Genomic DNA, 25,626 nt, shown 5'->3' with positions numbered 1-25,626 from the left:
GCACTGGGGTCCTGACTGGCAGGATCCCAGTGACAAAATAAAAACACACTGACAAACACTGAAATGGGGGTAACCATGCTAGAAAGAGGCTACTTTCTCACAAGCACACATCAACAACCTGGGAAACAGATGCAAAAAGTTAGGGTAGACCACGCCAAGGATGCCACGTCTAACAGTCCCTTATACCATCCTGGCAAACTCATAATAAGTGTGTTAGCGCTATAGTTTATTGGATGACTATGGGAGAGAGGTGTGGAGCCACTGTAGGTTATATAACTCAGGTGCAACATTCCTATTTCTTTAGGCATGCTAAATAAACATTAGTCTATTGTGCCTGAAAGTGAGAGCTTAAGCTTCACACATGAGACAAAGAGGTGATGATCACAACCGTTGCCTCTTCCATAAGAAAACAGACGAGTAGCCTTGGAGACTGCAACAGCCAAGTGAGCATTTGTTGATGAACAGCTCCTCCTACATGGCATTACTTACAGGGAATGACCTATAACATATCGCAACTTATTTCCAGACAAACAGCTATAGGGTGGAGCCTGAAATAGACATTCAGTTACGCTCAGTAATACCTTAAAGGTAAAAGAGGTCCTAAAGGAAAAAACAAGAGTTTTACTGGGCCAGGGAACATTACTCAGAGACAAAAGTATTGATCTTGTTTTAAATAATTTGTGGCCATTACACCGTCAATGTTAATCCATAAAACTGCAGATTTACTGGAAAATCGCAGAAAGCAGAATAATTTGCGAGAATACGTATTAATTGAAAAGGATTAAAGCAATTAAATGCAATAAAAATAATAGAGCAACTCTCTCGGACTGACTGCGTTGGCAAGCATTGGGAAAGGCTAGAAAACAAATTAAAAATGTTCATAGCAAAAGAGCAGTAATAGCCAATTTGAACATTATGGTTCACATTTATGAGCCCCTAGTTACATTTTGCAATGCAATGTTGGCACAAACTGTGAAATTATATCTTTCCGGGCAGGCAAAGACACTTTGCAAGGACCTGAATGGGCTCATAGATACAGAGTAAGACAAAGCAGCACAAATCATTGGACTGACTTACTCTGCGCATTGGAGGTGGTCCATGGGCGTTGGGGTGGCTGTTGCAATGCAATACCCATGGATTTTGACGCATCCCCCAATTTACAAGACCTTATAAAACTGGGGTGTGCCAAAATCTTACACCTCCCCAGTGGATCCACAATGAGGATAAATATCTTTATTTCTCCTCACTTTTTCCTCTTTCTATGTAAGCTGCATTCTGCAACACAGTAAGTAATAAGAAAAAGGCCTCCCAGAATTGTTTTTTTGCAGAATTGTACGCTATCGGCACAGCACAGTTAGAAAGTACAGGAATGCACCACCAAAGTCATAAATATGTCCCAAAGTGTAGATGTTTTTACAGAAGTACTATCTATATGATCAAGGAACTGTGTGTGTACAAAAAACAAATTAGAATGATATGAATAACTCTGGGAAAAACACATTTGGCTTTTCCATATAAACATTATTGACTTCAAATGAAAATAACTATGTAATATAACACTTTTATTTTATGGTGTTTGCCAGGTAAATTTGCACATGCATATTTACTCACATATAATTCAATACAGCACCCAGTAGTAACTTTACACTTTTTTACTTTTCAATTTTTTCGAGTGTAAATTTGCTAATAAGTGAAGACTTGCATGGCTTTGCCCCTCAAACCAGTGGATGCAGCCTGCTAGAAAAGCATTTACCAGCACAAAGATACTACTAGTAACTTTTCGTACTTAGGTGGAGGTCTCCTCCACTGGTGTGGAAATCCCCACATGATAAAATATAAGGAAAAAGAAAGTTTAATAATTATTTTGAAAAATATTACAAAATATTTTAATGTGAAATAAAAAGTAAAAATAACTTAAAATAATATTATTAACCTAGAAGTAAATAATGAAATGTTATAATACAATACATCATCAGTTTAGTGAATTTTTGTAAAGCTCTTTTTGTTTAATTATTTTATTTATTTATTTTATGTTTAAAAGTTTTGTTTAATTATTTCTAAACATAAATTACATAATAATGCATTTAATTAAAAGAGTAATTGAAAATGGATTTTAATTCTTGAAAAAAACATTCTTTCTTACAAGGTGTTTTTTTAGTCCCTTTCTCCATTATTTTCTATGGGATTGTGTGTGGTAACTTTACATGTTCAGTCTGTGCATAGCAATGATCTTACTCTTTTGTGGGTGTGTATTTGTATTTGCATGTCCATCCCTAACCCCCTCCTTAATCCTTCTTAACCTCACTCTTAATCACCATCCCTCCCATTTAGAACTAAGGGGCAGATTTATACTTTTTGCTGAACATCTGTGTTAGCGCAGGTTTGCGGCAAAAAGTATAGCACCGGCTAGCGCCATTCCTAGACGCCGACCAGGTGCTATATTTAAGGAATGGCACTAGCCAGCGTTAAGGCCCTGTTAGCGCCCCTTGAAAGGATGCTAACAAGGCCTGGGAGGCTTATGGAGAGCTGGGGCTTGTGCGACAAATGATGGCGCTACACTGTTTCGAGGCAAAATATTTGCCTCTAAGCAGTATAGCGCCATTTTCTGGCACACAAGCCCCATGGACGTGGCTCCTGTCCTGAACAGAAGCCATGCCCACCACCCCAATGGCCGTGCACAGGGGACAAATGTCCCCTGTGCACGGCCATTGAGGTCAGCGCAATGCAGAGGGCCCCATGTCAGCGCCCCAGAGCGGGGTTGGACAGAAAACAAAAAATCTACCCAGACTTACCTTTGGATGAGTCCCCCACCCGTGGTTAACCTCTTGGTGTGGGTAGGGGTGGGAGGGGGTGTCCCTGGGGACGAGGAAGGGCACCTGTGGGCAATTTCCTTGGTCTGCGACCATGGAAATCTGCCTCCAGGTCCCCTTACGCCTGCCCATACCCAGGCGCTAAATAATGGCGGTAAGCATGCTTAGCGCCATTATTTAAGGCCCTCCTCCTCCCGTGCGTGATTTTTGCACAGGAGGATAAATAAGGCGCTAGTGCCTTTGGAGCATTTTTTGCAGTGGAATGCCTACCTTACATCTCAGTGACGCAAGGTATTTTTCCACAGCCAAAAAATGACGGTAACTCCAATATTTTGGCGCTAGACATGTCTAGCGCCAAAATATAAATATGGAGTTAAGTTTGCGCCAGATTTGCATAAAAAAAGGCGCAAATCCAGTGCAAACAGAGTATAACTATGGGCATAAGTATTTTACTTTTCCAGTTACTCCCTCAGGTTCCTCCCACATTTACTACTAGAAAATATACCTATATTGGCAGAGACATTGCAAGTAGGGTGGAGATCTTCTGTTAGAAAAGATAGGCCAGGCAGAGGCCTCTGCATATAGTTTTGTGAATAGCATTTTGTAACATGTGAGTAGTACTATAGTAGTAACACTAAGCATACTATAATTGGCACTTTTTGACAAGCCCCCCACAGTGAGTAAATAGTCAGGGTAAATCTTTCAAGTCAAAAAAGTTTGTTTATTAGTTTATTGGAGACATTAATCATCCATAAAATGTTCTTACAATTCAATACCTAAAAGTAAACAAACAAGCATAATCACATCACTAAAGCACATTTGAATACATACCAAATTATCTTGAAAAACTCCATATAATTAACGATTACAATGAAGCTAAAAACCCACGTCAATTAATGACCTCCTATAAACAACAAAATTTACCCTACACAAAATATATTTTGCTGTCCCCTAATAGTACCATTTTCTATGCTGATTTCATGCATATAGAATATAGATCTCAGGTGGAGAACAAGTATTTAGAGATAGCAAAAAACATGTTGTAAGGTATCAGTCTTTTTATGTAGGCTAAGACTGGATTGTGTGGATTCTGAATGCCTTTGAAAGGATAGTGTAGAAAATAAGGAGACATCTTGACATTTTACAAAGGATTTGAAAAAAGACGTAAGATAAATAAATCGAGAGGGGCCCAATTCAAAATGATGAAGCAAACATGGACATTGACCTACCACTATGGTGAACAAACTTGAAGGTTTATACAGAAGCACAGGCTTCAGCGACAAGGTTTGATATGGAAGTATAATGCCATTTTGGAGTGCAGTTAAGCACAAATAAAATAAGAAACATCTTTTGAATATTTCTAATACTTCAGTTTTCCACATGTGCAGCATGGCTGAAATTTTGCGGTGTCCCATTTTTTGTGTCACAGTCAGCATGGCTGCAGGGTCCCTGAGGAATTTCCGCATTAACTCACTATACTGGGCATATCAACAAAATCTTTCTGGAACAGATGCTCTGCTACCCTTTCATCCTAGTCCTGACTAGATGCTAGCTTTGGTATACTTAGTAAATGATCAGTCAGTAATTGATGATGCCCACATGACCATGGTGCTGATGCTAGAGGAGCCTTCTAGTGCAATATGTCTCAATATAGCCTTAAAGCCCACCACTGTGGGTTATACTGGCCATTAAAGGCCCGCTCCAGCTTTATAGGCCTTCACCTTTGGTTTGGGCCTTTAACAAGGAAGCAGGCTTTTAGTGGCCAGTATAGCCCAGCTACAGCAGGCTATAAGGCTATTAATACATTTTGCCACTAGAGGGCAGAATGTTCTAATAAATAAAACAAAGACCTTACAGAGACCGAAGGGGTGGAAATCCCCTCCGACTCTCTGTGAGGCCTTTGTTCACAGCTGTTGCTCTGAGACACACATTGGAATGTTGGTGCTCCACTCTTTTACCAGTCATTAGAAGCCAAGAACACTCCATTGTCTTAAATGGAGTTCCCAACATTAAAATGTTCTAATATGTCTCAAAACCCAGGCTGACATAATCAAACAAAGGAACGTTGTGTTTTGTTGTCGATTTTTAGTGATGCACTACTGCGTGCTGCGAACTGTTGTTTTCTGTTCACTGGGTAGCCAATTTAATGGATGTAGTTCATCAAAACAGTAAACTTTGCAGGACATGCCATGCTATTCAGGGGTGTATTTATACTCTGTTTGCGCCGAATGCGCGTCAAAAATTATGACACACATTCGTCGCAAACCTTGCCCCATATCTAAACTATGACGCCTGACCCCGCGGACGTCAAAAAACCTCCATGTGCGTCATTTTTTGTATGCGGGAAACCACCTTGCGTTAATGACATGAAAGGTAGGCGTTCCCGTACAAAAAATGACTTTAAGGCCTGTGCGCCTTATTTATACTCCTGCGTCATTTTGATGCACAGGAGGGGGCAGGCCTTAAAAAACGGCACAAAGCCTGATGTGAGGGCAGGCATTAAGGGACTTGTGGGCTCACTTCCATGGTCTCAGACCATGGAAGCAGTCCAGAGGTGCCCTTCCCTGCCCCCAGGGACAACCCCTGCCACCCTCGCCCATCCCAGTTAAGTACAGGTAAGTTGAGGTAAGTATTTGTTTTTTATTCTTTAAAGTGGTATAGGGGGCCTAATTTGGGCCCCCCTACATGCCACTGTGCCCAATGCCCATGCCCATGGGACAGGAGTCCCCTGGGCACTGCCATTGGACAAGGGGGCATGTCTTCTGTCTTTGCTATGACAGGAGTTATTTCAGTGGGGGTTGTGCGTCAAAAAATGGCGCAAGTCCAGGTTTGAGCCATGATTTTTGACTCAAACTTGACTTGCACCATTTTTTGACACACAATCCCCATTTTCCCCTAAGGTTTGAGTCATTTTTTTTTACTCTGACCAGCCCGCAGCGCCGGCTAACTTCAATCCTTAAATAAGGCGCCCGCATGGTGCGTAGAAATGGCCGGTGGTAAAAAATGTTTACGCAAACCAGCTCCGCCGCTGGTTTGCGTCAAAAAGTATCAATATGGGCCTCAGTGTCGAGTGAGGTTCAAACACAATTGGACTAATTTTGAATGCATGTAAGATTCCTCTTAAACCAGTTTGATCTTAAATCCAGGTATCTAAGATGTTTCCTATTTAGATGGCCTATGAGTCTGTGTTCATCTGGTATATAGTTTTCCATTTGCCATGAGGATCGTAGCTCTGCGATTAGCCAGATGTGAGGATGTTCTTCAAGCCCTTCACACTTACCTTTACCTCATACAACATTCTGAGTAATAGCTGGAGATCAAGCACATTCTTAGTATGTGCAAAACATGTACCTAGTCAATCACCCCTGCTAAAATAATTTGAGTCTGCGTGTTCAATACCTCAGGTCTTTCTATATACCCGTTTTCTGTAGGTCTATTGTGAGTAGTAGATGCAAGCTGCAAAGCATTGTTCCTGAGTCCAGCTAGTGCTGGAATGATGGCTGCAGGACAGGCAGCACCTCCTTTCTGCAATAGCTAGAACATCACAGAGCCTCATCGGAGAGTTTCTAAAAAGGCAGGAGTTTGCCCTTCCACATAAAATGAGACCCACTAAGGAAGAGCTCCTAATTATTCCCCTCAAAACTAACTTCAGTTTGGAATGTTCACCCTATGACTACCCCCGTGGTGTTTCAAAAGAACCCCCCAAAATAGACTGCTTACCACCTGCAAACACAAGCGCAAACTGACCATGCGTGTGTGATTATCAATTTCTCTTTAATGTTCACCTGTTGCCTCTTCTCCGCACAGGTTACAGCGAGCTCAGCTTGGAAACAAACGACAAGAGGAACGAAAGGCGGTTACTGTGGGCGCTGGAGGAGAATGCCACTGGGATCAGGGAACATTGGCACCGAAAGAACTGCACTGAACCAGGTGAGGGGAACTGCATCTCATTCTTTACAGACGTATGTGATTTTTCCGTTCCTGTTGTCTGGGGAACAGTCTGATCTCTGCAGGACGGCACACTGCAGTCCCCATTGGCCCAATGAGGTGGTTGCCTGTGGCTACGTTATGATACCGTTTCTTTGAGAACTGCTTTCCCGACATTATTTCAAGAGTTATGGATAAATTAAGAACGTGTGTTAAATGTTGTGTGCATCTACATTGTTTTAAAGCTTGTGCATAATCGATATAATTATGTCAAAGTGCAGTTGACCCAATGCAAAAGCAACTAGTGTGGGTGGCCCGTGAGTCGGTAGTCATACATTATTGTGAATGGCTGTTTTGTCTCACTGCTTTCTGAATATTGTAAATGCTGCTGTCCTCAGTTGACTTGAAGTGATCAAAATTATTAACAGAGGGTTAACTCATCGAAAGAAAAGCATTTGTGTTTTTCAAATGTTTTGTCGCTTCAACTGTTTATTTATATTTTGCATATATGTCATCTTCTTTCAGTGGAATTTCTGATTTAGTGAGGCGGTGGAGGGACGAAATCAATGGAAACTTGCAATAAGAAGAGGAAAGTTTGTTTTTTGGTTTCTGCCTAAGTAGACCAAGTTTCATGTGAAAAGTGCATTGGGTTACTTTATCGAAAGATTACTCTATTGAAAACCATTTGGTGCTCAATTTGGGTTTCTATGCACCACAGTAGGGGCCAGATGTAGCAAAGGGTTTTTCCCATTCTGTGTCAATGGGAAAATGTGTTCGTACATATGGCCCTAGGTGTGAAGGCCGCTCCATTTGCCATTTGGTCGAAAAAGTCGAAGTCCATATAGTCAGTACCAATCAATCACTTTCGTAACAGGAGGCAGTAGAACCCAATGGTCACTGAGGCAAAGAATGGGTAGCTCAGAATATCAAGAAGCGCACAAAAATTGCGCTACCAAAAATATCGTAGCAAGAACATTGACTAATATCATGAAGCTTGACTATACAAATATCATGAAGTAGGTAAGTATAGGTTTCCCATTTTTAACTCTTCATTTACATACTTAGAAGATATATCTATATATATATCTATCTATCTATTTATATATATATATATATATATATATATACATATATATATATATATATATATATATGCACACGTACATACACACACAAAGCTATACATACCTACGTCTTTCCTTCAAATCGTTTATGTCGATATTCTAGTTGCAATCTTGTTGTTGCATGACATATCACATTCAGTAATCTGGTAGTCTACCCAACATTCTTTCCCTAGCACACGTTCTATTCTGCATGGCCAATGTACCTACATGATTTGGACACAGGTGGGCTGTAACACATGCTGATTCGCAACCATTGAAAAACCCACGCAAGCCTAACATTTGTGTACGTTTCTTGCTGTTTGAGAGGGGTTCTTCACTGGAACCCAATGCAGAGTCTTCTATTAGCTTGAAGCGATTTTTGTAAGCACTTTAAGGCAAGTGGATAATGTGACTACCTTTCCTGATGAAGATGGTTCTTTTAGTATTAATATTATTAAGGGCATCAGGATCCTTTGTGTATTGCACTGATTTGGTATTCTCATGCCAGAGAGTGATTCTAGCCTGTGATAATGTACCCTATTTTGTACTGATGTCGTTTTTGAGAGATATGTAAATTGAATCATTAATGACAGCTGGTTTGTGGTTCGAGATTGAAATTGCTATTTTTATTAATCAAGTGGACAGTTCTTATGAGCTACTGAACTCTTTGAAGATAAGTCACAATATGAGACTGGGTGTAATGCTGACTTTGGCTAAGCCATTTAGAATGCTTCGAATGCTGGCACTAGCACCTCTTTTCTGTCTGTTTTGTGGGTTCAGTTACCTGTGAGGTGTGAAGTTAGGACAGAAGCTAATAGTATTCCTGTGTATATCGTGCTGGGCATTAACATCATTTAACTACCCTTTTTTCACTATATCCAGTGGCCTTCGACGATGTCAAAATATTGAGGGGCAGGTCATTGACAGCACTTTCTGAAAACAGGTCATAATGCATAAATGGACGTCAGGAACTACAAGTACATGCTTCCTGGTTTAGTTTTTGAATATTTAAAATTTGAGACATTTGAAAATTCTGACTTTTCAAAATCCACACCAGGGACCTATTTTATCACTACAGCTATTAAATGCATGCCTTCTGAGAAAATGTACACATCATTCTTACCCATTTTCGCATTTGACTCGTTTAGACATCCCCATACTACTTCCTGTTCCTAAGACACATAGGCCCAAGTCATGATAGAGACAATCCCTTGAAGGAACTAAACATTACTGAACTATAGTGTGTCATAACGCGACCCGGACTCCCTGTGCCACCCCCATCCCAAAAAGGTGTTTCATCTCACGTGTGCTGCCACCCTCCAAGTCGAACAATTTCATTCTTACTGAGGGTAGCTGAGGTAGGTGCATGTTGAGTGATAAACAGCTGATACAGCTACACCCTAATATTTTGTTTTCTCTGATAGTGCTATTTTTTCTGTATGGCAGGTGGCTACGTAATGCTAACAATATTATTTCCATACATTATGTAAAATTAACAACCCCAATTTTTCTTCAAAAACATGTTTAATTTCTGCACGTTATAACAAGCATTCTACATTCTTAACCCTCATTATTTGTATTTGATTAAATGATTTTCTCAACGGGAGGATTGATTTTACGCTGTTAACACTTTTGTAATATAGTGACACTAATATAAAAAAAAAATCGAGATAGGGTAGTCCCGATTGTAGGAAGGTTGCTGCATAACAAAGAGGAATGTATTGGTTTACTGGAGGGGATTTCCCTAGTTTTTCTTCACATAGCATGATTACATTCCTTTTCAAGCCTATTACTAAGATGTTGGTGGGTGGATTTACAGTCTGGCAGTGCCATTTAGGCTCCAGTTATTCAGTACACAACTGAAGTGTATTACCATTCATGACATTTCATTATTTAAGGCAGAATGGCATCCTGATGCATTATGAAGTTAAATGAAATATATAAAAAAATAGTGTGAATCACAAAGAATACTGCCTTTTATTTGGCAGAGTTTGGTGTACGACTTTTCCGATCTAATTGCTCTTTGTTGCAATAAACTTGGAAGAGTCTTGCAGCACAAGTACCTCACAGGGGCGTAACTTCAGGAGGGATGTTTGGGGTCGTTACACCACCTCAATACATTTATTTTCTGGAAAATGGGTGGGTACAGCTGCTTTCAATCGGGTATGGTGAGGTGTTTGTCAGATTTCATAAAGAATTTTCCATGCACACAGACAAAAACGCATACACACTCTTTCCCTCTCTGCTTTAAAGGTCTTCAAAAATGTTGGTTATTTCACAAAATGTTGGTTTTTCCTCCTTAGTGCTCCTACCAATCCAATCGACATTTGTCTTCTTTTCAATTACCCTTTTAGCACCTCTCATGTGCCCTGCTTGTCATATAATGTATTTTTACCTTCTACACCAGCATGATTGTTGGGAAATCTGAAGTTCACCACCCCAACCCCCCAATCTTAGTGACCAAGCTACGCCCCTGATGCCATAGTGCAGTTTTTGGTTCAGAATTTATGTACCCCCATTTCAAATTACAAATCACTTTTTGTAGCCACTGTCCTACATTGTAAAATGTGGGTGTAGACTGATAGTCCACAACCATCTGATAGATTCAAATTTATGTCTCATATAAACAGAGTGCTCCATGTTGAACCACGTCTCTATTTATGTCGCAACAAAGACACAGGAAATAATGTTGGCCATTAGAAGAACATTTTCACTGATCCCGCACAATAAGATGTGTGGTATTGTACTGGACGTCGGCTCAGCAGGCAAGGATCAGGACTCCCTCTGATTGTACTTTGGTGACAGTCGTCTGGATCCAAAGATATTAAGGGCAGATAGAGTGCCTGTCTTTACAATATTAGTAAAGGGCGAATGGGCAATTTGACAAACTGAACAAAGAATATAATGACACAGGAAGGGATTGTGCTCACTTGGAAAAATTGCCACTTATCTCATATGCACTTTTACGTGGATTTTGGACAGTCCCATCTGGTCGCTGGTGAGTGGAAAGGGATACTACTTGAACTTCTTTGTTGGTGTCTCTAGTCTTCTTGTGTTGGCTGAAAGCTTTTATGTCATCAGAAAAGGTCTGCTGGTCTGCTGCCAGAGCAGGGCTGGGAAGCAGGGCGTCCCAGGGAATATTGTATAGTCCTACCCTGAAGGAAATGAGCAGCATTTAATTCCACATGCAGGAAACACTGCATCAAGATCTAAGAAGGTCTGTTTTAATGAAGATCTTCCCTTTGCTGAAGAGAACCTCAATCATATATTTTTCATCCATCTGAATTGTATACCTAACCACTGCCACTTATTTATTTATTTATTTATTAAATTCATTCGGTCTAGAAGTCTAGTCCATTTGAGATAATAATAACAATCGTACATAAGAAAAAGAATGTGATGAAAACATGGTAACAATATAAAGCCAATAGACATCAAAACGTTGTAACAATAAGAACAACAGAACAAGCATTTCATTATGTATATAAATACAATAAAATAGGACATAAATAGATATAGTAAAAAAGGGGAGAGAGCTAAAATCTAAAATATAAAACTTTTTGTCTGGAGGACCAGTGTGCACAACCAGAAGACAAAAAAGACAGAAAATAGTCTAAATGGACTGAAAGGAAACCTTATCAGAGTACCAATCAAAAAACAACAGAAAAACTATATGGGAAGGCTATATAAGCTTGTGCAGTCTTGATAGTCATAAAAAAGGCAACAAATTCGTAATGGAAATTTCCTACTAAAAACAATACAAAGAGGATAAAAGAGAAAATTAAAATCCTTCTAAAGACTAGTATAGAGATGACTCAGGAGCCTTTAGGTGCAATGAACTTGCGACGGATGTACCAGGCCTCCGATAAGTATTTGGTAACTGGAATGGCTACCCTGGGAGAGAAATCATGCGTACAGATTCTAATGGCGGTCACTCTATCCTGAAATGACATATTTTTACAGAGGGGAATAATCCACCTCTTTCTTGGTGTCTTATACAAAGGGCAGAAGAATAATACATGCTCTGATGTTTCTTTACAATGTTGACAGAAGATACACCTATCATTTGTAGCAATGTTAGATGGCCAGTGGGCCGTGAAACCATTGGTAGGCAATGTACCATATCTTAACTGCAGGTATAGAGCGCGGGCATGCGGAGGGATAGGGAGGTTCAGGAAATTCTCAGCCCAGGGTTCATGCTTAATTTGAAGAAAATCCATTGTTAACCTACCCGCCCTCTTTTGGTGCAGAGAATCTTCGTTAACTTTCTCCCAATATCTGCTTGTAACAAATCTCCTAGCCTTATCAGGGATTTGATCCGGGTGATTCCAATAATGGGAAAGACCCATTTTGTCCCAGGCAATTTTCATCTCTTTCAGCCAAGGGATTCTCTCCAATGCCTTGGGGGCGGCTATCAACTCTCTTATAGCCAGCCTATATGGTTCTAGTTCAGCAGATTTCCATAGACGAATCCAGTAGGAAAGGGGTCTTAAGGCCGCTATGGTTTTAATGCCATTTATACCAAGGTCAAGCCTTAAAGGGGTCATTGGTGTACCCGTACCTAGCCTGGACACCTGCCTAAGGAAAATATTTTCCTTGGTTTGCAGAATGTCCAGGTTTTTATGGGACCCCCAAAGTTCCGCTCCATATAGGGCTGCTGCTCTGATTTGAACATTATAAATCTCCGCGAGAATGTTCAGAGGGGGGCTCGGAGCCTTTCTAGATCTGCAGACTAAGGCCCCACCTCTTTGGCTTATGATCAGAGCCCCTTTGTCAATAGCTGCCTTCCATTTGCCTGATGTAGATAATCTGAAACCCAAATAATCAAACTCTTCGACTTTCTCCAATGGGGTCGAATTCATCTCAATATTAGTACGCAATCGTTTTTTAGAGGTAGTGAATATCATAAATTTAGTTTTCTTAATATTAACATCTAAACCATAATCACTACAGTAAGCACAGAACTGGTTGATCAGGTGTTGAATTCCCATTGGCGATTTTGATAGTAGGATCGTATCATCTGCATATAGCAGGCAGGGGATTTTTTTTCCACCCAGTTTCGGAGAATCATTTATGCAGTTCTCTAGGTAGTGGATGCAATTATTAATGTAGAGCAGAAAAAGAGTAGGTGCCAAAACACAACCTTGTCTAACTCCTTTTTTGATAGCTACAGGGTCAGTCAACTCGCCCCCCTGTCCACACCTGATTTGGGCAAAGGTATTTTGGTGCAACTGAGCTATAAGTTTCAGGAGGCCAATTGGCACTCCCATGTTTGATAATGTTGACCACAGCAGATTCCTGGGGATCAGGTCAAATGCGGCTCTTAGGTCTATAAAGACCACATAAAGGTTACCCCCCCCCAGGTCAACATTCTTCCATTTTATTGACATAAATCTTAGAGCTTGGTCAACTGTGCTCACTGCGGGTCTGAAACCCGCTTGTAAATCAGAAAGGGCTTCAGACTCAATAATCCATTCCTCAAGGTGGGACAGAAGATGTTTCGCATACATTTTTTGGAAGTTATCGAGGAGACTAATTGGACGGTAGTTAGCCGGAATGTTTGGATTTCCTTTTTTAAAGATCGGTACAATTTCAGCCCCTTTCGAAGAAGATGGAACTGGAGCTCCTGCTGCAATAGCATTGCAGATAAAATTGAGGTAGGGAGCCCATATATCAGGTCTAGATTTATATAGATCACCTGGGATTTTATCTGGGCCAGGAGCCTTCCCCCATTTCAGGGAGTCTATTGCAGCTCTAGTTTCGGATAGAGAAAAAGAAATTGGAATGAGCTCTTGGTTTGTTAAATCATTGGGGGGCCACAGAGAAACTTCTGGTGGACCTCCATAAAGTTGCCCAAAATGCTCTACCCAAGTTGCTGAGAGAATTGTAGAGCCAGGCGCGGCTGGGGAGTCACTGTCATTATCAGCTATTAGTTTCCAAAATCTGGAAGTATTATTAGATAAGGCTGAATCCAGAATAGTGGCCCATCTGGCCTCCCCCCAGCTACTGCGTGCCTTTGAGCATTCCTTCTTATAAGTGCCCCTGGCTATTCTCAACGTCGCAGCATGGCCTTCTTTAATTGCATCCAGGAGAGCTAGTTGTGCTATTCTGCAAGAGTTATTGAACCAAGGGGCATTGTATTTTTTATTGGAGTTGTCAACAGTCTCTTTTGTGAAAAGTTGTTTTAAAGATTGGAAGAGATCAGTGTGGGCTGTAAGAAGGCTATCGCCCTCCTCAGACTCATCTAACCAGATCATACACTCCATATGATTTGCAAGCAAGCTGTAAATAGATGCTAAATGTTTAGGGGAGGAGATAACAGATTCCCATTTAAGATTGCATCTATTATTGGTTAGGACCAGTTGGGAAACATTGGACCTAGAGTGAGGCACTATAAACAAAGGAAAAAGACCTCTGGTTGATAGAATCAGAGGATCGTGGTCGCTCACGGGCTGCTCATCTACCCTCATATCTACCATGTAACGCCAAAGACGGATATCAAGAAATATGTAGTCAATGCGACTGCTATGTTCTCCGCGCCTAAAAGTAGGTCGCAAAATAGCATCCGAGTGTGAGCGGCCATTGCAGGCTCGGAGGCCATGAGCTAGTGCAATGTCAGCCAAAAAGCGTGCAGATTTGTTCAATCTTGGTTTTTTGTTGGAGACTAACTGGGGGATGCCCCAATGGGCATCCTCTTCTTTAGAAATTCCTTGGACTAAAGGATTAGGTTCAAAGGTAACATTAAAATCTCCTCCAATTAAGACAAAAGAGGAGGGATTACTTTTAAGAACATAGTCCAAATTCGACAGAACGTCAGACTCAAAGTGGGGACTCACATTTCTATTATAGATATTAATTAAAAGGAGGGGTTTTTCTTCAGAAATCATTAAAAATAGGGCTTGCAGGTCCGGGCAACCAGTGTCTAATTCTTCTATCTTGCACCTGAGAGAAGTATTTAGCCACACGAGCAACCCTCCCGAAGGTCTCCCAGAAGATGACTTACGTGCCGGAACCCAAAAGCTTTTGAAACCGAGTCTATATTTGGGTTCTAATGCCCATGTTTCTTGAAAAAGACAAATCAAGTGATCATCAATAAGGTTACCCCAACCTGGGCTATGTAATTTGCTTTCCAATCCAGCTATATTCCAGCTGAGCACCTTATCGAGATCCTCTGAGCATGAGGACCCAACTTTATTCTGGGAATATAGAATACTAGGGGGGGGACTGTTAAAGACCATGGTGCTTCCCTCGGGAGGATTAAGACCAGAAGATTTCTCGCTCTGTGTCTTTAAAACCTCGCTGGATGTAACCCCAATAGTGTTTGGGTTTGGTAAGTTGACCATGCAGGTGTGACCCAAGGTATAGGGAGCGTTTGACAGATTGGAAATGCATTCCTCAGTTACTTGACATGATAAACTTTTGGGTGAACCCGGGACAACAAAATCGGCCAAGCTGTTAAGACCAATAGGGCAAATGGACTCAGCTTCGCAATTAGACAATACCACATCCTGAAAGGCATCTCCTAGTCAATCTGCCTCAGAGAGAGAGGATAGAGGACGTCTAGGACCAATTACGGGGGTAGGCAGTGTGTGGGTAACCGAGCCGGCCTCGTATGATGATGGTGATTGAGTACTCCAGGACGACATAGAAGGTGGATAAAACACTTGTAACCTGCAAAGAGAAGTTTTGCCAGTTGTAGGATAAAGTCTGTTAGCATTTAAAGAAAGTCGTTGGACAAGATCGGGGGAATTAAAATTAATGACGATACAATCCCCAAAACCGATCTTCGCTAGAGGGCCCACCCACCCAAAACCGATCTTCGCTAGAGGGCCCACCCACCCTACCCTTCTCACCATCAATATTGAAGATGACATGGAAAAAGCAAACCCCGCATTCACATGCAACCAGTGGATAACCTTGTTTTTGAGTTCGATGAAGGATTCGGAAAAATGAGGTTTGAGTTCAGGAACATTTGATATAATAAGAACATAAGGGCATGATTCAGGTGGTAAATGGAGCACTTTAGGTTCTTGGGAGTCCCTACTCTTAACCTTCTTCTGGTATGCTGATTGAGAGAATTCCCTAATAGGGGTGCCGTCTCCCGAATTAGTTGCTGGATTATTCCATGAGGCGATTCCTTTTGATAAGGGAGCTAAGGCCATATGGGGCTTGGTCGTCAGGATACTGGGGGTTTTAGCAGAACTAGGCCAGTCGTGATTTAGAATAGGAGGAAAAGTTTTGGGTATTTGGCCAATGTGACTATTGGCAACAATAGAGTCATGATTAGGTTGAATTTCTACAGGTAAAGAAATTGTTGGTAGCTGACTGCTCGTAAGACTTTCAAGTTTGTCCTCAATTATTTGAAGACGGTTGGAGATAGGAAGAAGTAGTTTAGAGAGCTCATCTCTTATGAGATCCCTAATAAACTCATTTGCATGGGAGTTATTGGTATTGTGTAAGGAGATTGACGCCATATCATTAATAGAAGGTTGGGCCAAGTTAGAGGGACTCAAGGTTCTAGATCGTTTATTTTTTAGGACAGGTTCCCTACGCTTCCTTTTCCCTTTGGTATTAGATTCAGTTAAAGTAAGGGAACCTTCTATTGGGGGACACTGGACCAACAAAGTTGGTACGGCACAAATGGCAGGTGCAATTGGAGTATCATCTTGGATCTCTTGAGGAATTTTGGACGAAGAAGGGGAAGGGATAATCGGGACAGACTGGAGCTCTAGTCGCGGGTGGAGCTGTGAGACTGGGCTATCATGGGCTGAACTAATGGATGCAGAAGGAGGGGCAGCAAGGCGACGTTGCACTAATTCTATTTCTCTTTCAAGTTCCCCAACGGCCTTTTGTAAAAAGCCGTCCAGGGTTTTGTTAGAGTGCAATTTCCCGTCCAACCCCCCCCCCCCCCACGTCGTCGGCCCATTTTACTAAAAACCAAGGGCCTTAAATTTAGTGGGAGATTCAAGTAGGATCACAGCGGGGCGAGCAAAGGCAGATTAATAATGGTAATTGACCACTAGCTAGGTAGAGGCCTAGAGCTTTGGGGGAAAGCTACCTCAACGCAGTGTAAATAGGCTTGAGTTTGTCCTTCGGGCAGTCAAATGGAGAGTGGTTGTCTGGGACCACAGTTTAAGGTAAATATCAGGGGGGTGGCCCTGCCCTGCCTCTTCCTGGCAATGACGGGCAAGGACTGGCCCGCCCTTGGCCCGGGCTTTGCCCGGGCGCCGCCCGCGCGCGTCCCGCGGAGCGGGAGCGCCTACGTGGTTTTAAAGGGCTCCTGCCCTGATTGAAGGCAGCACACAGCTGCTGCCCACCTCCTCCTCGGTTCCCGGCAAAGTTCAGCGCGACCCGCGGAGCGGGAGCGCTTACGTGGTTTTAAAGGGCTCCTGCCCTGATTGAAGGCAGCACACAGCTGCTGCCCACCTCCTCCTCGGTTCCCGGCAAAGTTCAGCGCGACCCGCGGAGCGGGAGCGCTTACGTGGTTTTAAAGGGCTCCTGCCCTGATTGAAGGCAGCACACAGCTGCTGCCCACCTCCTCCTCGGTTCCCGGCAAAGTTCAGCGCGACCACTGCCACTTAATACAGATGCATTCCATGAGTTAAAGTATCCATCCAGTCTTGGTGTGGAACACATTTCCTATCTGGAGAGAATGGTGGGCATGCAGGCCCTGCCCTGCTCATAAAATACACTGCAATGGCTAGTGCTGATGTGACATTATGACATTTAATTCTCTGGTATTTTTTTTAAAACCTTCAGATTGTTTTCGGGAGAAAAGACGCAAGATGTTGGAAAAATAGTTTGCAGATGGAATGATTTAGTACTTTCACTGTAGGCATTAGTCAAACTCATCTGCCATTAAGCTTTCCTAGACAAAATAATATTGGTCATCCAAGGGTAACAACAATTACAGCAACACTAAAGTGATGTTCATGTGTCTTTCATCAGCATTCATCCTGATGTTTGCTCTTTTTACTGCAAATCTTTTTTCAAAAATGTTTCTGAGTGTTCATATTCATTATAGAAATAAACATAATGGGGCCTAATGGGGCCCACCTTACCAGAGACCACTGGACTTAATTTGTATGCAGATGCTGGTAGGTATCACCATTAAATAACCCTGCTGTACAGGTACCCAAACTACATAATCAATGTGAATAGCCATGAACTTGGTTAAGAGTTTACGCTGGCCACCCCCTCACAATTTCCAATTGATTGCTGAGTTTTGAATATTCTGATCCTAATGTACAATCTACAAAATACATGCAATTATTTATATCTTATATATTCTCAATAGGTATCAATACTATGTCCATTTTAAGAAGAGCCAACTCTAAAAGTAGTTGCTTCTCATGTCACTATTTCCCTAAGAGTTTTTGTTTTGTTTTTACTCAAGTCTCCATCACTTGGAGAACTTGGCATCATAAAATAAAATTGTATGGATGCAGTAGTCATAGACAATTCTTTTTCTTCTTTTAGTAGCGCAATTCAGGCAAAATATTACATGTAAAAGATAAAGTTAAATTGTGTACAATTATCCATATAATTTTCTGTGTCTCCTATCGCTTCAAGAAAGAGTGAATTGAGTAAAAAATAAAAATCTCTTTAAGAAATATTGCCATGAGGAGCAGCTATCCTAATGTGAAGCACTGATGTCTCCAAACAGTACTAGATTTGCTGTTTATGGGACACCTTGGAAACCTCTCAAACTCAGCCAAAACAAGCAATGGAACTTCATGGACAAAAGAAAGATAAGGGTTGATGGTGTTACCGCATCCAACCTTAATAAGTAAACTTACAAGGGGATGCAAATAGGTCAATGAACCTTTTGACTCGCAATTAAGAAGTTCTTACCATAGCTACAGCCCAATAAATCAATAATCAATGCACAATAATTAACAATCATTAGTAATCAATAAAATCAATAATCAATAGAGTCAGTAATTATCACCACCATCACCTTTCAGTCATGAATAACCACACCTTTAGTAAAAGTTTAGAATGTTTATTTCCCTATATTAACAATGCTAAGGTCATGTTGATTAATCTCAAAATCAAATGAAACACATACAGAATCAACACTGGTTGTCCAAAGCGGCGGAAGAAATGCAATCTAATCAAAGCTTGAACTTCAACACATTCTCCGTTCTCATATTGTTGATTGGTTCGTTTTGTGATGTCCTCATCATCCGGCTTTTCAGGTAACAATATTGTTGCAGCTTCCACTCTAGTCAGTATCTTCATTGTTCTTGTCCTGGGAAAGTCAGTGTCACACACATTATACATAAAATGTTGCATTAGAAAGAACATCATCTCCGAGCAGTCGGTTCTCACGAAAAGCTTCCGTTCTGGGCACATTTGAACAATACAATAGACATTTCACAGTTTAATTCACTTGGTCAGCATTTTTATTAAACGCTAACAAATACAGCTTTTCATGAGGCTTGGCAAAATAGGCCAAGACACTCACTAAGTTAAGGCCTACAATTTATAAAGCTAAAGCTAAATTCATAATCCTTAATATGACATATTACTGCATTAGTCTAACATATATTCAATGGTTACATAAGTATTAATCATTGATTAGTGCACTTCCTTAGCATAGGTAGCCATTCTTTGAGGTCACATTTTCAAATGCGTGCATTATTTTTCAACATTATTTTATTTTGTACATAAACTCTTTATTCAACATACATAAACACTAATTAATAATTCTTCATAAAACACCTGCGCTAGCAATACAACAGCTAAACGTTCGACCTTCATTTGCATATGTAGCAACTTTGATTTCTTAAAAAGGCCTTCAGTAGTTGCCATTAAGGAAAGACGAAACAAAATCACATCAAAAAGCTTTTCATTGTTGAAGTCTGGTAATGAAGTGACCACACAGGAAGTGCTCATCTCTGAAATATTTATACCCTCTACGTTTATGAATTACACTCGGATTAGGTAACAAAGAAGATAAAGGCCACAGTTAAAAGAGGTATATATAGAGAGAGAGAGGAAGGGCTGCCAATTGTATTTTTTATGCTTGTGGTCAGTCCGGCTGCTTTCAATAAACAAAATAGTAATGTGACACACAGCTTTGTTCATGATGACAGGCTTTAGGCATTCATCAAGATCTCAGAAGCACACCACATCCTCCTTCCTAACTGCTTTGGGTGAGTTTTATTATATTTTTTGTTTGTTTCCCTCGATTGATTGAAGAGATGGAAACTGAAGCCAAACCATGCAAACTTTAAGTCAATTGCAATGCAAATTATTTTCAGCTCAAGCTCTGCAAATGTGAAGCCGCCTCCTCCCCAGGTTCCTTCATTACTTGGACTTCACATGGTCTGTAAACAATAAGGCCCATTTTTATACTATTTAACGCAAACCAGCGCCAGCGCTGGTTTGCGTATTTTTTTTTACCACTGCCTTATTTATGGATTGTTAAGCCGGCGCTGCGGGCAGGTTAGAGAAAAAAAAATGACTCTATCCGGGCAGCGCAGGCGTAGGGAAGAATGGGGGTTGTGCGTCAAAAAATGGTGCAAGTCAGGTTAGAGTAAAAAATCATGGCTCTAACCGGACTTGTGCCATTTTTTGACGCACAACCCCCATTGAAATGACTCCTGTCTTAGGAAAGACAGGAATCATGCCCCCTGCCCAATGGCCATGCCCAGGGGACTTTTGTCCCCTGGGCATGGTCATTGGGCACAGTGGCATGTAGGGGGGCCCAAGTTAGGCCCCCCTATGCCACTTAAAAAAACAATGACTTACCTCAACTTACCTGTACTTACCTGGGATGGGTCCCCCCATCAATGGGTGTCCTCCAGGGGTGGGCAAGGGTGGCAGGGGGTGTCCCTGGGGGCAGGGAAGGGCACCTGTGGGCTGCTTCCATGGTCAGGGCCATGGAAATGAGCCCACAGGTCCCTTAACGCATGCCCTCACCCAGGCATTAAAAAGCAGCGCAAATCAGGCTATGCGCTAAAAATTTAAGGCACACCCCCTCCTGTGCGACAAAATGACACGGAGTATAAATAAGGCACACATGCCTTAAAGTCATTTTTGGGACGGGAACGCCTACCTTGCAGGTCATTAACGCAAGGCGGTTTCCCGCATCCAGAAAATGACGCACACTGCTGAATTGTGACGTTCACGGGGTCGGGCGTCAAAGTATAAATCTGGTGTTAGGTTTGCACCAAGTTTGCATCAAAAATGTTGACGCAAATTTGGGGCAAACAGAGTATAAATATGCCCCTAAAAGTCAAGGTAGAAAAGTACCACAATGGTATTTTATTTCTAAAGTGAATGTTCTCATCCATAATGACTCATAGCTCACTAAAATACAGTTAATGTAGGCAGGTGCCTCAATTTGACTTTGTCCTGGTTGCAGTGCATTATGAACTTAGCTCTAAAATGACACCAGGAGTGGTGACTAGACTCATGTGGAACTACAGGACTGGGAACTCCCTTTCTCGAGTTATGATTTTTTGCACTTGCTCCCACTAGATGCATGTATCCTTTTTAAATTATCTTGCATTGCTCTAAAATCAATTATTTTTTATAAGTGGGTGAGTCTTTAATGGACATGGACGTAGTTTACAGTTTGGTGGCGGAGGAGGAAATGCTTCTGCCATTCCATCGTATGTCATCAGACATAATTGCTGCTCTATCTGTGGCACGTTTTTTTGTCAAAACTCCTCGCACTGCCAATGTGGGAGAAGTTGTGGTGATTACAGAAACTTATGACTAGTTCACTATGCCATGACCATGCTTTTTATGTTTCCCTAAGACAAACCCTCCTAAATCAGGGTTTGGATTTGGTTAAATGAATCAATGTCATTGATACTACAGGATTTTTCTCCTAACTCATAGGGGACAGGGTTAGCTTGTTTCTGCCTGGTCCATGGCAGGCCTAGGCTGGTAAAATTTGCTGACCATGTCATCAGAAAGCCCTTCTTTAAAAAGAGCGAGTCTTCTGATACCACGCTGTCCCGCAGTTATGCTGCATGCAGTATGATTCTGACTGTGGAGTGGGCTGTAGCTTCTCTGTCATAAATACAGTTTATAAACAAGGTGAGGTCACATGGATGTTGGATAGCAGGGCTTCTGCCACTTGTTTGCAGATGCCCTGTTTCTGACAATATCTAAATAATCCTTGTGTCATTTTGACAATGCCCAGTACACTTAACGTAAAACCGTTGCTAGACTGTGGCTCATACACAAGCAACTTAAAACCCAAGAACCAAGGCCCTGATTTATACTTTTTGGTGCAAAACTGTACTAATGCAGTTTTGCACTAAAATGTTTAGCACCGGCTTGCACCATTTCTGAGAACCAGCCTGGCACCATATTTATGAAATGGTGCAAGTCGGCGCAAAGGGTAGGCTAGCATAAAAAAAAAAAAATGACGTTAGCCGGGTGGGGCTGGCAGTATGGAAGAAGGGGTTTTGCACCAAAAAATGACGTTAGGCAAGTTAGAGTAAAAAAATGACTCTAACCAGCCTTGCATCATTTTCTGATGCAAAACCATCCATACCACATGACTCCTGTCTTAGAAAAGACAGGAGTCATGCCCACCACTACAATGGCCAGCATAGAGGACCAGGGTCCCCAAAGGCACTTTAAAAAAAAAATACTTACCTGTGCCTATACTTACCTGGGATGGGGTCCGCTGTCTCTCTGGTGGGGGGTCATTTTTTGCACAGGAATGCTTACTTTGCATCTCATTAACGCAAGGTAGGTTTCCACGTCCAAAAAATGACTTAAACTCCATAAATTTGGTGCTAGACAGGTCTAGCGCCAAAGTATAAATATGGAGTTAGTTTTGCACCGAATTTGTGTAAAGAAAATGACACAAATTTGGTGCAAAACAAGCATAAATATGCCCCCAAGTATTTTCCATCAATGTGTCTATTATTTGTGTGATTTTAAGGGCTTTACGTCATTTATCTGCCTCCTCTCTATAAGACATGGTTTACAAAATGTCAGGAATAAAGTTGGAAAAGTGTTCCTGTAGGATTATTTCTATATATGGAACAATTTTCCTCACTTGTTTCTTATTCACAGAGAACATTAAGGATAGTCTTAGAAAACTGGGGTAGCCAACGAATTTCCAGGAGATCCGACATAGCTAAAAAATATGCTTGTGGATTTTCGAAAGGATATAATATATTTTTTTCTGACAGAGAACTAATTTCCTATGACTCCCATGAAATGCAGATTTATGGGGTCACTCCTTATTCACACCCTGGAAGTGAACTCTCTCCAGGTGTTGACAGAAGGGCGTTTGCGAGCATTTCGATGATGGCAAACAGCCTTCAAGTGTTTGTGACTTACGAGTTTGTGGTCCTTCACCTAATGCTGTAGATAAGACCTCCATTGACCACCCCAAAACCAACACTTACCACTCAGTGCTATTGTGGAAAATCCCCTGTATTGGCAGATTTCTGTCACCACAAATACAATTTTTAGAGAATCAGTCTATAAATAATGATTCTGTAAATTGCAGTGGGAAATGTAACTTTGCAAATAGATTATTTTGCTCAAGCAAGTCGAATTTAGGTGCACAAAATATTTTACTAATCGGGACCCTTGTTTTGAGAAGAACCTACACATTAATTTATTCCAAGTATTTATGCCATGCAGAATTAGAGCTTTTTTATTTTCTGTATCTCGAAGGATGCTTTGCTTTTTATTTAGTAGATTGTCCTTATTTGTTTTAATAAGTTATGTTCTATTGTCAATAGTGTTAGTTTACTGTACGTTAGTTTTAACACTACACTTTTGAAGCACTGTGCTGAGAGTTTAAGCTTGTTGTGTATGAAAATAAGTCGATAGAATAAACAACCGGTTTCCAAGTCCTCTTGAAGACAGGTGTCTCAACATTGTTCAACACATCTGCATGAAGTCGTATTTATTTTACTTGTCATTGTCCCTCCCCCTTTGCAGCTTCCACTGTCCAGCTTTGATAACTTCTGTAGAATAGATTAATTAGTTCAAAGTGCAACCTACTGCAGACTTCATCAGCAGTAACAGCATCTTTAATCGGTGTTATCATGGTGAACTAAGGATGTCTATCTAAACATCTAATGTTAGTTACTATGGCCCATATTTATACTTTTTTAGCACCACATTTGCGGCGTTGTTTGACGCAAAAGCGGCGCAAACGTACAAAATACAATTTGCCGCGCTTTTACATCAAAAAATGACGCAAATGCGGCGCTACAAAAGTATAAATATGGGCCTATGTCTGTTGGCTGCAAGGTGAACTGTGACCTCGGCTGCTTTTAAGGAGGAAGCAGTCTATTGACAGGCTCTGGCTTTGTTCTAGTTTCAACCACTCGCACCCTCAACTACCATAAACTAATTTCAATGAGGTGATTTAGATGAATGTCAGTCATGGAATACTCACCAAAAATATTTCGTGTTCCGCTAGCACCCCCCCACTTTACCTCAGCTATAGGCAAAGCAAGGCTGGCAAATATGGTTTGGTGGACCAGGTGCCTATCTCTCTGTGATGTCATCGGAATTTAAATAGTAAACGCTACAAACTGAATGGCCTTTTAATCCGTGGATAATAGCTACTATAATTTCCCATTTTAGTGGCACTCCTGGTATTGATGGTGAAAACATGAAAGGCTGATTTTAACCATCTCATGCCTACAATCTACGATCTGCAGATTTTTTGGGGACATTTACGCAGAGTGCCAGTCTAAAAAGGGATCAATCGTGTAGATAAAGGGATTCCAAAGTTGTCCAGTTGTATGTTACAAGAGTACAGTTATCAGAAAATCGTCTGGCTAAAATATTGTGTCCAAAGATAATGCTCCATTGAAAATACAAATAAAAATTCTACAAATCTCCTCAGGTCTTCTTCAAAGTCTATAATTGTTTTCTAATCTGTGAGTGCAACTATCCACTGAAAAAAGCTAACATCGTCGATTCTTTCTTCATGACAATTATAATGTTACATTTGTTCCTAAATCCTTGTTATGTAAGAACTGCTCCTAGTGTAGAGTGCCAGAAATCAAATATTTGTACTTTTTTTAAATATTTATCATGTGGCTGTTGGCTACGGATTAACTAGGCATGGTGAGCTTGAAGACATAGCACAATTGTTTGACCAGTGATGGTTCAATTCTTTTCATTTTAGTAGACCCTTGCCTACATAATTCCCCCTCGACAACCTCGATACTGATTGATAAACAAGGCAAACCAAACATCGATGAACATGACATTGAGAACATAGATGGTGTCTGGTCTCTGTGATTCTCACAAAATGTAAAATATTCAACTTGTGTTTTCCGGACTTGCCTAGCAAAACCAACAAAAACTAAACAATTCTACGAGCACACAGCAGCATAATGAATCCTATTACTGCCAAAATTAGTTTTCTGATAGTTAAATTAAGAGTTTGTTTACTTGCACCTCCTAGACGCATGAAGAGCATTAGTTCATCTAATGAGTACGTCATAAGCACTTTGCACCCAAAAGAAAGTCTAACTTAGGCCAACATCATTCCACTTTGAAACACCTCATCACAATACTCTCAGATATAAATAATCCTAAAATGACATTGGAAACCAAACCCAACACAATCAAGCACTACAAGAATACTCATACATTCAACCTAACTTCCTGCCAAGCACAGATCAAACAATTAACCACTAACTACCAAAAGCCTAGCAGAACGCCTCTCTGCCTACCCCACTTCCCTCCAATTCAAACAACTCTATAAGGACAACATCTATTTCTTCCTACATACTTCCAATTCCACCTGGTCGAATTTTCATCACTATGTC

At 41.0% G+C, this 25,626-nt stretch overlaps 1 protein-coding gene across 2 annotated transcripts in view; it reads left to right on the top strand.

Moving 5' to 3' along the window:
* Positions 1-25,626, top strand: part of SLC24A3 (solute carrier family 24 member 3) — a 1,392,829-nt gene that overhangs the window by 185,194 nt on the left and 1,182,009 nt on the right. For both annotated transcript variants that reach the window (XM_069234727.1, XM_069234728.1), the window contains exon 2: positions 6,618-6,740. In XM_069234727.1, coding sequence (XP_069090828.1) covers positions 6,618-6,740 — 123 coding nt within the window. The remainder of the gene's footprint in view (positions 1-6,617; positions 6,741-25,626) is intronic.

Source organism: Pleurodeles waltl, chromosome 5, assembly GCF_031143425.1.
Source record: "Pleurodeles waltl isolate 20211129_DDA chromosome 5, aPleWal1.hap1.20221129, whole genome shotgun sequence".
NCBI lineage: Eukaryota > Metazoa > Chordata > Amphibia > Caudata > Salamandridae > Pleurodeles > Pleurodeles waltl.
This window is presented reverse-complemented; position numbering and strand designations above follow the sequence as displayed.